Source organism: Raphanus sativus, unplaced genomic scaffold, assembly GCF_000801105.2.
Source record: "Raphanus sativus cultivar WK10039 unplaced genomic scaffold, ASM80110v3 Scaffold1406, whole genome shotgun sequence".
Lineage (NCBI taxonomy): Eukaryota > Viridiplantae > Streptophyta > Magnoliopsida > Brassicales > Brassicaceae > Raphanus > Raphanus sativus.
This window is the reverse complement of record NW_026616718.1, coordinates 455-13,139: the sequence shown is the minus strand read 5'-3', so window position 1 is coordinate 13,139 and position 12,685 is coordinate 455. Positions and strand designations below refer to the sequence as shown.

The window sequence follows — 12,685 nt, the reverse complement described above, 5'->3', positions numbered from 1 at the left end:
CAATCTAAATATTCAAAACTAAACCAGTTTATATGTTAATTTTAGGTTTTTTGTAATATATTATTCAAATATATATGTAATCTATTATTTTATTTATAGATTTTGAGAAATTTAAAGTATATAGTGAATTTTAAAAATAATTTAAATGGGTTATCCGAGCCTGGACTGAACCCGCAAATATCTGAACCGTAAATTAGAAATACCCGAGCGGGGATGAAATCTTTCACCCCGAAATCTTAAAATCCGAATTGACTAGAATCGAACCCAAATGAATACCTGAACGCCCATCCCTAGTGGATATCAAGGTATGAGTTCAACTCCCGTAAATGAACACATTTTTAAAAACTACATCGTTTTATCTTATTAATGGTTGAATAACTTCTATTTAGTGCCAATGTAAATCTATGTATGTTTTAAAATATAAAAAACACAAAAACTAAATTAAATTATTTAAAAAAAAAATTAAAACAAAACATATACTCGCCTTTCAAAGAACGGGTCAAAATTTAGTAATTAAGTTAATGTCGTATTTGACACTGACCATTTGTTGGATAGTATTTGGCAGGGTTTAAATTATTGGAGTCGAAATTGGTTATGATATGTTTTCTTTTGTTAATTTCAAATCATAGTTTTCCGAACCAATTGTCAACTGATTTGGTTGGACCAATCACCATCCAAATAAAACGGTCGGCATTCGTCATGTCCGATCTAAATCATTCCGAGATTGGATTGCTTATTTGTTTTGAATAAAAACTCAATTCCTAAAAAAAAGTAATTCTTGCAATTTTCAATAAAAACTTGCAACGAGACATATCTAGAACAAAGAAATACACTTTTCACACACAAAAAAAAAGCACCTAAAAACTAACCAAAACCAAAAACGACATATGGATTCACTAAAATTCATAAGTTACTTATTAAGGGAATTTTAATCAATCAGAAAAAAAATTGTCAAATCTTTTATTTGCTTTATTGTTCAGGAATAGTTACAAGAACGGGACGCCAAGCTCTTCGGAGTAACCTACATCGAAGTGTCCCAGATAACATGGGCCTCGTTGCGCCGTTATGGCCCATACGTCGACCCGTTGACTCTTCTCCAACACCTCCGTTAGTATCAACGCCGTTAACCGGTACTAACGCCCTCTCCATTCCATTCCTCGCATCGCCACCGCCACCGCCGCCGCCGCGTTGGCCTTCCTCCACCGGAGGTGAAGAGACGAAAAGCTCTCTCAGCTTCCGCCGAGATCGGATCTTATCTCTCTTCCCGGATAAGCCCCTGGAACCATCCGATCCCGTCAGTTCCTCGGCGTCGTTTTGGATCTCCGGTGATCGCCACCGATCTGATGAACGGGTGAGTAGCAAACGCAGCGTTTTACGGCGGCGGAGGTGGACGACGGGGCTACGCGTTGGACTCTCGGCGACGGTGCTGCAGTGAGTGGCGAGAAGCTTGAATTTCTGAAGAGACATTGGTTTGGGCTTTGGGTCTCTCTCCGTTGATCATCTGAAGGATTGGGGTAGCGTTTTGGTTGATCTGTTCTGATTCTTTGCTTCGTGCGAGTACTCATAGTGGAAGGTAAAGAATATAGTGACTAGGATCGGCACCATTCTTGAAGAAGATAGGCTACACGTGGCAGTTAGAACGAGTGTGGTATTTTTCTTACCTGATGGAAATGGTCAATGTTCTAAAAATCAGCTTATGTTTGGTCAAAACGTTCTTCTAGTGACTAGTCGACAAACTAGACTTAAATGAAATATTTTTTTTAGAAATGATTTTATAAAAAATATTTATAAAAAATATGTTGAACTAGTTTTGAAAAGATTGGTCTAAGCATTCAAAAAATTAATCTAAACATCTGCATAATCAATAATTTCATATAAAGCATCTAACTACTATATATCAGTTTCTTAAACATCAAAAATTCATGCATCTGCGTACGATTTTTCCTATCTACGTATACTAATTTACTAAAATAAGATTTAGCTGTTTGTATATACTGAAAAGGAAAATTTAATTGATATTAATAAAACAGGACATACTCTCTACTCTTTCAAACCATCTCATAATTTATTTTAGCACAAACTGACATCTCATTATGTTTTATTTCATAATGTTTCTTATTATTTGATCAAATATATTAACATCATATCTGATACGAACTTAGTTAGGCTGTCTTGCTCTAGAATTACTTGAAAATGGATGAGATAAATTTCTAAAGTTTTTTTTGCAAAATAAATTTCTGAAATTTGTAAAAGCTATTAGACGTGATGATGTCTTCACACGAAGGAATGGACGAATTTGTGGTGATCGTTCTCTTCCAAAAGGTTACTTCTCTTTTCAGCTATAGATTGTTTCAATGATGTGTTGCTACTCATAAGACACAAGTTAACCATGCTTGGTATTTAGGATGCCATCACCGAGGACTCTTCTTCCTAGTGTGATTGATCAATGTTTTTGTGTTGAACAGAGAAAGCAATAGAGACAAAAAAGCAATTAGCTTAGAGTTATTTGATTAATGGTTAATCTTAAAACTCAACTTGTATACGCCTTAAGTAAAGGAGCAAATTGATTTTACACCATAGGAGTATCATCACTCTGTCTCTGATATGCATTTGTTTCCTGTGGTTCTTGCTCTGTTTTTCCATCTCTCTTCTCTCTGTTTTGTTTAGAACTCTGCTTTTGTAGTAGTCTGTACTTTTACTTACCCTTCAGGGTCTAGTCTTTTTGGATTAAAATTCCAGTGTTAAGAAAAGAGGTACTAAAATTGTTATATTGAAAATTAGCCAAGAACGCAGTCACATATACATACTGACATACACAAACGATAAAGATCTTAGCTGAGCCAAAATAAATGTATAAAAGAAGAGTTTTACCAGAGTGAATATATTACACACCACCGACGAGACCTAATTACACAATCTCTCAAAATGAACTCGCAGCCTTATCCGAACTGCTAGTACACTTATCAATATCCAGCAAAACCGGCGGAGGATCACTATGCCTCAGTAATCCAACGTCATCTCCTCTGCTTACCTCAATATCCACCACATCTGGTAACTTCCTCACTTGTCCCCCTTGATCCCTTTCAAAATCTCCAACACCTCATCCATCGACGGCCTACCTTCCCTCTCATGTTGCAAACATCGGTACGCAAGCTTAGCCACCGACACCATCATCCTCTTCACTTCTGGATCCTTCGCGAATCCAAGACTCGGATCGACGAGCTCGTGCACAGCATTGTTCTGGATTTTGGAAACGGCCATGTTCGCTAAGTTGACATCGTGGCGATGTCTTGTGATATCGACGGCTTCTTTAGATGAGATGAGCTCGATGAGTACAACTCCAAAGCTGTACACGTCACTCTTCTCGTTTAGACGGTAACATTGGTAATACTCCGGATCTACATATCCTGGAGTGCCTTGCGGCATCGTGGAGACGTGAGTTTGGTCTGTGGAAAACAATCGCGAGAGTCCGAAATCAGCTACTTTCACAGTGGAGTTCTCGTCTAGAAGAATGTTTGTTGTCTTCACGTCCCTATGTATGATCCCTGCAACAGAATCGAATCAAATCAAATGAAATTATAATATGTTTCCTCCAAGGGTCGGTCTATCTATCTAGCCGCCTAAAACATAAAACATAAAACAAAAAATTATAAACAAACATTTTTTATGCCCCATACATACACTAATCCTCTGTCTAATTTTCGTTGTCTTTTTATGTCTATGCATAAAAAAACATAAAATTTTACATATTTCTGAAATAAAAATATCATTACTTATACACCTAACTATATTTCAACTAATTAAAAAATAAACAAAATAATATTGTTAATAAATTCTATATCGAGTTTCTAAAATGATATTTATTTTGAAACAAAAAATTTATTTTATGATCACAACTAAACTGAAACAGAGAGACTATATATATTTTTCCGCGTAAATCATGTGATCTTTAGTCCAAGGTGCACACTAATAATTCGATTTAGTTGTTTTACCTGATTTGTGGAGGAAGGATAAAGCACTTGCTGTTCCGATCGCGATGTTTAGACGAATTGGCCAACAAAGAGGACGAGTTTCAGCACGATCACCGTGAAGATGATCAGCCAGAGTTCCATTTGAGATATACTCGTAGACGAGCAAAAGCTCGCTGCTGTGTCTCGATGTGCATCCGTAGAGTATCACGAGATTTTGATGCTTCATAGTTTTCAAGATGTCGATCTCGTTTTTGAACTGTTCGACGCGTTGAAGAGATTTTTCATACAGTCGTTTTACTGCTACAGCTCGTCCATCTTTCAACACGCCTTTAAAAGATATAGCCAATATTTATTTGATTTTTTTACAAAAAAAGAAAATATTTATTTGATCAGAAGGCAAAATCTTTTGAAGTGAGAGGTTAAAAAATCACTGGTTCTTACCGTAGTAGACTGTACCGAAACCGCCGTTTCCGAGCTCTCTAGAGAAATTCTCAGTGGCTTCCTCCAGTTCTTCGTAGCTGAAGACTTGGACTCCAAAGTAGGTGCTCGCGTTTGTGATGTTAGAGATTGAGGGGAGAAGGGCGTGATTGCTACTTGTTGAGATTTTTTTGGGAGTTGGATGGCTTGAGTCTTCTTTGCTTGAATAAGACGTTATTGGCAAGCCTTTGCTTGTGTATTGAGCTGCTTGTATCTTCCGCCGTCTGATTAGACAGAGCGTGCATCCGGCTATCAGAAATAACAACACCAATACAGAAGCAATCCCTATTCCTAGAGATAGAAAAAAAATAAAAATAAAAACAAGGCTTTCATAATAAGACTATGTTGTCGTGTTGCATGTAGTATATTGTAATCAAATCAGGTTTCTTGAAAGAACAGGAGAAAGAGTAAGTACCTGCTATAGCTCCGGTAGAGAGACCTCCATTAATGGATTGTCACCATAAAAAAAAAAACAAAAAAGGTAAGTTCGATCTAAATAAATAACTTTAAATCTTACTGGTAACACTCATAAGGCTGCAGGATTTTGGGTAAGGGCAAACTGTGGTACTTGTGAAAAATTAAAACATGTAAAAGCTAGAGCATGAAGGAAATAAATCTTACCGTTGTTTCTAGTACGGTTACTGGGCCCGTCCATGTAGCAGGTGAATGCAGTTGTGCTCCAATTAAACCCACAAGCACCCCTAGAGGTTAAGCACGTCGAACAATCTTGGTTAAGTCCAAGCTCGAAACCTTCTTCAAGAGCCTTCTTTAGATTATCTTTACTTGAAGTGAACTGTAGCGTGTTCAGACCGGGTCCGGATGCAGGAATACTGACGTTTTTATCGCAAAACAAGCTGAGGTTGGTTAAAACGGGAAGTAGAGGGGACGAGAGGTTTCTCGTCACATAATAATATCTTCTGCCATCATCATCGTCACCATCATCATCACCACAAGCAAGGGCTCCAAAATAACTAGGAACATACTGTGAAAAGTCTTGACGGCAGTCGTAATAGATTCTTAGCAGCTCGGTGGTAGGAACGAGCGGAAGGACGCTTTGGTCGAACGGCATATTCGAAGGATCTTTAGGACATAGATCGCCAATAAAATCTGATCTCGAGAGTCTTATGATACCAGAGACATAGTTGGCCTCTAAGATTCTGAACTTCACGGAGGAGATACTCAGCTCTGCGAATCCACCACTACAGTCTACTTTGAACTCGGGGTGGCCACAGTCTTCTCTGCCAGATATCCAGAAAGGATACAAGAGACCGCTTTGATTGCCGCAGTTAAACGGTTGACTGCAGAGTCTGTGAAGCTCATCATCAGCTGACAGAACAAAAGATGGGATCACAAAGAGCATCCATATGATTCTATGGAACATAGATTTTGTCGGAGTTATAAACAGATCGATCATTGTGTCGGGAGGCAAATAGGAGTTATGGTGAAGAAGAAGAAAAGGAGAAGATATGGACAAAATCTTGGTTTTGTAAGAGTTGAACTAAACAAACTAGGTTTGGTTTTTATTGACCAATCTTCTCTTTATTATATATTGATGTTCCTTTCTGTAGTTTTATATCCTAGAAATCTAAGTTTCTTTTGGAATTAGATGGCGTACAACTTCTACAACGCAGACTCTGAAGGCATGGTAAACGACGAAAATGAATAGTGATTTAAACGAGTTTTTTTTTATTTGTTGTTTATAAAATACTATAAAACACGAGTTACTTGGGACAATACAAAGTTCGATTCTTGTTTGATTTATATAATAATCCGTACAATGACTTCAAAACAATGTGCTCGGAATATTCTCCTTTTGTAAAAGAAATTAAATCTATTTCTGTTATTACAACGAAATTTGACCTGCGCAAAGTCCCTTTCCGTCATTGTCGTTTTCCTATTACAATGTATAAAGAAATTGCAATAGTTGAAAGAAAATGTGACGGTGTTTAAAAAAAACGAAAGAAAGTGACTAAATGATAAGCTAAGAAAACCCAAAACCTAAACCATAATAGTTTAGGAAATCATATTCCTAATTTGAGTTGGTTTACTTGATCTAATCTTAATTATATTTGTTTTTTGGTTTACATAATTTAATTACAAATCATAAGAAGATTTAACTACAAATCATAAAAATATTAACTAAATGTTGTAGTACATCCTGATGAGCTTTGACTCTTGTTCGTGTTGTTGGTCCATCTCAAAAGTCAAGTGAAACTTGTATCTGGTGACCAAACTTCTTTTGGGCCATTGAAACTTTGTTTTCTTCATGCATGGTTGGATGAACAATCTGGTTTCTTTTGTCCAATTTGAACTCAAATGCAAATTTCTAGATGTCATCTTTTATTTTACTGGAATAATGCATAAAAAAGGTTAACAGCATATGTTCTGCATTCCTGTGGTCAGAGGCGTTACACTGAGCTCGAAAAAGCAAAATTTTCTTGGGATATAGTGTGTCTACCTAAACGAGAGAAAGGGTTGGGGATTCGTACCTTGAAAGAGGCGAACATGGTAAGCAGTTTGAAGCTCATATGGCGTCTGACATCCCAGCAGGCGTCCCTATGGGTCAAGTGGGTTCATACATATTTGCTACGTAACGGTAACTTCTGGTCTATTAAAGAGAACACATCTTTAGGTTCATGTGGCGTAAACTGTTGAAATACAGAGACAAGGCTAAGGTGTTCACAGAATGGAGGTAAGAAATGGCAGATCAACATCCTTCTGGCATGATACCTGATCAGATATGGGGTTTCTTTGATGTAGTCGGGCCCAAGGATGTATCAATATAGGTATCAGAGCAATGGCATCAGTGGCCTCTGCTTTCAGAAGGCACAAAAGGAATCACCGAGTGAATGTGTTCAATCAGATTGAGGTAGCTTTGGAGAACCAGCAGGCTGTTGATGCAGAGGATATTCCTATGTGGTAAGGGAGCTTGTCAGCACAAAGAAAACATGGCAACTCATTCGACAAGTTGCTCCTACAGTTTACTGGCACACAGCGGTTTGGTTTAAGCATGCGACACCTAAGTACGTTTTATGTACATGGCTAGCTCTGCATAATAGGTTAACAACCGGGGATCGTATGTTCACATGGAATTCAAGCATTGATCCAGCTTGTATTTTCTGTCATACAGTGTTGAACTCCGCAACCATCTATTCTCTGAGAGTGCATATGCTGTGGCAGCATGGACCCATCTAACACAGGGGCTTCTTGGTTCACACTTTAGTGCTGATTGGGATAGTCTAATTCTTTTGCTAGTCAGTAACACTCTCGACTGCAGGGTCAGATTTCTGGCGCGTTTTGTTTTTCAAGCCACAGTTCACTCTTTCTGGAGGGAAAGAATGAAAGACCTCATGGCTCAAACCCCATGCCTACTGCATCGCCACTACCAGAAACAACAGACTCGGAGTTCTTCTGCAGACTGGTTTGCTCTGAAGCATAATAAGTTTTAGGAAAAGTTTATCTCTTTCAGTTTAAAACACATATTCTTTTATTTTCAAAAGTGTTTAAGGGTCAATATCTTTGAAATGTAGATCATCTAGATCCAATAAGACCAAATTCTCCACTGTATGCTTGGAAGAGTACTATTTCTGCTGATTAATAAATAGCTAACTAAAAGAATAGAAACATGTTCTTCTATTCAAATATAAAATAGTAACTCATGAATTTTCAGCTAATTGTAAAATATTTAACTACTATCCTTCTTTTCATATTATTTGATTGATCTATGGACAACATGAAATATGCAGTGACTTTAGGCAATCGGTATTCTAAAAGACGCGGTGTTAATACTATGTTGCAAATAAACCACTTTATAAACCAAACACTTAATATTTCATAAGATTAGAATAACATTTCATCGATCCTTTGATATATTTGTAACATTTCACATAAATTAATAAATGATAAACTATAATTATTTAAATAAAAATTTATTGGTTATTTGAAATGTTAAGAATGATAAGTGTCTATTTACTTTAAAAAATTTAGGGTAAATGTGGTTAATGTACTAATGATAGTTTTGGCAATTTTTCACAAAACACTCTGCGTTACAAGTTACAATTTATTATGGAATTGTCTATAGGTCACAAAAAAATCTACGGTCGGTGAAAAATAAACGTGATATGTAAATGTAATGTGTTTGGTGTAAGGCAGGAAAACATGGATAAATCAAGTAAGTGTTTCTTTTATTATTGTGGCCTCTGAGTATACAAATTTATAATGTATATATAACTTTTTACTTACTGTTTGAAACTGTTTTAGGTGATTTTATATATGAGGATTATTGTATTCAATACAGAAGGAGTTCATTGTAAAATAGAAAGATACAAATCTTCCTAACCGTTAAAACATAAAACTAATAGGTCCATTTGATACAGACGAGCAAATAAATAAATAAATAAAGAAGTCAAATTTGGACACCCAAAAACAAGAAGTCGATATAATACATACAATCTCTCAAAATGAACTCGTGGCCGTATCGGAGCTGCTAGTCCACTTATCAGTATCCGGCGACACTGGCGGAGGAACACTATGCCTCAACAATCCAGCATCATCTTCTCTGCTTCCCTCAATATCCACCACATCCGGTGCCTGCGTCCGGTTATTCTCCCCCTTGATCCCTTTCAAAATCTCCACGATCTCATCCATCGACGGCCTACCTTCCCTCTCCTGCTGCAAACATCGGAACGCAAGCTCAGCCACCGATACCATCATCCTCTTCACTTCTGGATCCTTCGCGAATCCAAGACCCGGATCGACGAGCTCATGCACCGCGTTGTTCTGTATCTTGGAGACTGCCATGTTAGCTAAGTTGATATCGTGGCGATGTCTTGTGATATCCACGGCTTCTTTGGAAGAGATGAGTTCAGCGAGTACGACTCCGAAGCTGTAAACGTCGCTCTTCTCGTTTAGACGGTAACACTGGTAATACTCGGGATCTACGTATCCCGGAGTGCCTTGCGGCGCAGTGGAGACGTGAGTTTGGTCCATCGAAAATAACCGTGAGAGTCCGAAATCAGCTACTTTCACTGTGGAGTTCTCGTCGAGAAGAATGTTTGTTGTCTTTACGTCCCTATGTATGATCCCTGCAACAAAACCAAATCAAATCAAACGAAACTCTACTATGTTTCCTCACATGTCTGAATACTATCTACTAATCGCCTAAAATATGAATAAATTTAGAAACATATAAAAAATAATATTTTAGCAAAAAAACATAAAAAAATATATCGATAAATACTACACTAATTTTGTATTTCATTAAACTTTTATATAATTTTGGCGCGTAACACTTGATGAGCCTTGGCACAGTTGTTGTGTTACCTGATTTGTGGAGGAATGATAATGCACTTGCGGTTTCGATGGCAATGTTTAGACGAATTGGCCAACAAAGAGGACGAGCTTCAGCACGATCACCGTGAAGATGGTCGGCAAGAGTTCCATTCGAAATATACTCGTAGACAAGCAAAAGCTCTGTGCTGTGTCTCGACGTGCATCCGTAGAGAATCACGAGGTTTGTATGTTTCAACGATTTCAAGATGTCGATCTCGTTCTTAAACTGTTCAACACGTTTTAGTGACCTCTCGTATAGTCGTTTGACTGCTACAGATCGTCCATCTTTCAACACGCCTTTTAAGATATCACCAAAGATGTTTTATCAGAAGAATGCAAAGCTAGCTTTTGAAGTGAGGGTTAAAGAATGAGTGGTTTATTACCGTAGTAGACTGTACCGAACCCGCCATTTCCAAGCTCCCTTGAGAAATTCTCAGTGGCTTCCTCGAGTTCTTCGTAGCTGAAGACTTGAACTCCGAAGTAGGTGCTTGCGTTTGTGATGTAAGAGATTGAGGGGAGAAGAGAGTGATTGCTGCTGCTTGAGATTGTTGTGGAAGTTGGATAGCTTGATGTTTCTACGCTTGAAGATGACGTTATTGGCAAGCCTTTGCTCATGTGTTGAGATGCATGTGTCTTCTTTCTCCGTCTGATGAGACAGAACACACCTACGGCTATAAGAATGGCCACCAGCAATACACAAGCAATCACAATGCCTAGAGACAAAAAATAAAATAAAAAACAATTTTCAGAATATGAAGACTATAGTGTTGCTTATGGTAAATCAAACTAGGTGTTGCAAAAGAACATGTAAAGGGTATGTACCTGCTATTGCTCCAGAAGAGATGCCTGCGTCATCAGAATAACACCAGGAAAAGGTCAGTAAGAGAAACTTTTAATCTTACTTACTAGTTAATAAATATTAAAAATTTGGGACTTGAAAATTAATGGAATTAGGACATGTAATAAGCTAGAAATCTTACCCTTTTTTCTAGAACTGCAAGTACGGTTATTTGGCTCATCTATACAATAACAGACAAATCCACCTGAGTTTTGATTAAATCCACAAGCACCCTTAGAGTCTAAGCACCTCGAACATTCTTGGTTAAGTCCAAGCTGGAAACCCTCTGCAAGAGCTTTCTGCAGATTTTCTTGAGTCCGATTGTTCTGTAGTGTGTTCAGCAAAGGCCCTGCTGATACACGAATACTTACGCTTGTGCAAGATGACCCAAACTCTTCTAATTGACTTCTAATCCCGACAAGTTGAGGGGACAAGAGATTTCTTGTCACGTAGTAACTTATTGTGTCATCATCATCACCATCACCATCTCCACAAGGAAGATCTCCAACAAAACTAGAAACATACTGTGGAAATGCTCTGCTGCAGTCGTGATAGATTGTTAGAAACTCAGTGGTAGGAGCAAGTGTGACAACGCTTTCGTCGAATGTCGCATTTAAGAGATCTTTAGGACAAAGACCACCGATAAAATCCGATCTTGCCAGTCGTATGACACCAGAGTCATAGTTCGCCTCTAAGATTCTATACTTCACGGAGGTGATGCTTAGCTCTGCGAATCCATCACTACAGTTGACTCTGAACTCAGGGTGGCCACAGTCTTCTCTGCCAGATGTCCAGAAAGGATACAAGAGATTTAGATTGCCGCAGCTAGACGGTTGTCTGCAGAGTCCGTGAAGCTCATTAGATGAGAAAACACAAGAAGGTATCACAAAGAGCATCCATATGATGATTATATAGAACATAGATTTTGTGGAGGATAGAAACATATCGATCATTGTTTTGAGAGGCAGATAGAAAAATGGTGACGAAGAAGATATGAATAGAATTGGTGAATGTTTTGGTTTTGTAAGAGTTGAATTAAACGAACCTATGTGCTATGTTTGGTCTTTTTTGACCAACCTACTCTTTATTATATATTAATGTTACTTTCTGAAGTTTATACTTTTCAAATCGAAGGTTCTTTTGGAATTAGGTGACTTACAGGTTACAACAAAGACTTTGAATGCGTATTGGTAAACGATGAAAGGAAACAGTGAATTTAAACGAGTTTTACTCTTTCTTGTTTATAGAATATAAAACGGGTTCCCACCTGGGACTATAAAAAATTGGATCATTCTTTGATATATTATTATTTTCCTGTACGACGATTTCAAAGTCAGGTGCCTGGAATTTTCTTAGAAGTACCTAACTGAAAAAAAAAACATTTCTTTTACGAAATTTGACCAGTAAAAAGTCACTTTCCGTCATTGTTGTTACTCTGCTACAGACTTAATCTAAAGAAATGTCAGAGAAGTATAGTGTGTGGAATAAGGCAAAAAAGACCATTTACTACAGAAACGGGCTGATGTAGAAGAAGAAAACGCAATAAACGAAGGAGAGTGATTAAATGATCCGTTAATGCCAAATTTCGAGGACTTAAATGGCTAAAGACTTAAGAACGTGTGGTCTGGTGGTTTGGAGACTGGAGTGGATAAAGATTTGTCATGTTGGTGATTGAGAATGACCGACCATCTATGAAAAATAGTTGTGGTTTCCTTCTTAGCCTTTATTGAGAAAAAAATTGTGTTCAACGGGAGATACAGAAAGTAAAAAATCTAAACATAACGTAATTCACTTACATTAGGTTTATGGTTGTGACAAGGATAGAAAAAGGATCTATAAAATGGGAAACAGATGACAATGGCTGATCATACTAATAACCTCCTGGAACGCTAGAATTTTTTTATCATTTGCAGGAAAACTCCAGAACTGATAAGCTATGTAATACACAGCTTGACAAACCTGTGTGGTATTTTCGAAGCCGCAGATTCCATGAGAGGATGAACATTCTTGACACGCTTTCTCCTCCGCTCATAATTGATGCGGAACCAAAATAAGATCTTTATGGTAC

General features: G+C 37.6%; 2 protein-coding genes and 1 pseudogene across 2 annotated transcripts; all 3 read right to left on the bottom strand.

Annotated features, from left to right (window-relative positions):
• Window positions 1-928: 928 nt before the first annotated feature.
• LOC108816055 (uncharacterized) lies at window positions 929-1,650 on the bottom strand. Its single transcript, XM_018588623.2, has one exon. It carries the CDS (start codon window positions 1,465-1,467, stop codon window positions 970-972), a length of 498 nt encoding a protein of 165 aa, XP_018444125.1. The 5' UTR covers window positions 1,468-1,650; the 3' UTR covers window positions 929-969.
• Window positions 1,651-2,751: 1,101 nt separating this feature from the next.
• Window positions 2,752-5,963, bottom strand: LOC108816115 (LEAF RUST 10 DISEASE-RESISTANCE LOCUS RECEPTOR-LIKE PROTEIN KINASE-like 1.4; annotated as a pseudogene).
• A 2,788-nt stretch (window positions 5,964-8,751) lies between these two features.
• On the bottom strand, window positions 8,752-11,680 carry LOC108814561 (LEAF RUST 10 DISEASE-RESISTANCE LOCUS RECEPTOR-LIKE PROTEIN KINASE-like 1.4). Its single transcript, XM_018587158.2, has 5 exons — window positions 10,760-11,680; window positions 10,602-10,625; window positions 10,163-10,492; window positions 9,771-10,076; window positions 8,752-9,532 (listed from the first exon to the last, which is right to left on the bottom strand). The coding sequence occupies exons 1-5, from the start codon at window positions 11,568-11,570 to the stop codon at window positions 8,904-8,906; spliced, it is 2,100 nt and encodes a 699-aa protein (XP_018442660.1). The 5' UTR covers window positions 11,571-11,680; the 3' UTR covers window positions 8,752-8,903.
• Between the last annotated feature and the right edge of the window lie 1,005 nt (window positions 11,681-12,685).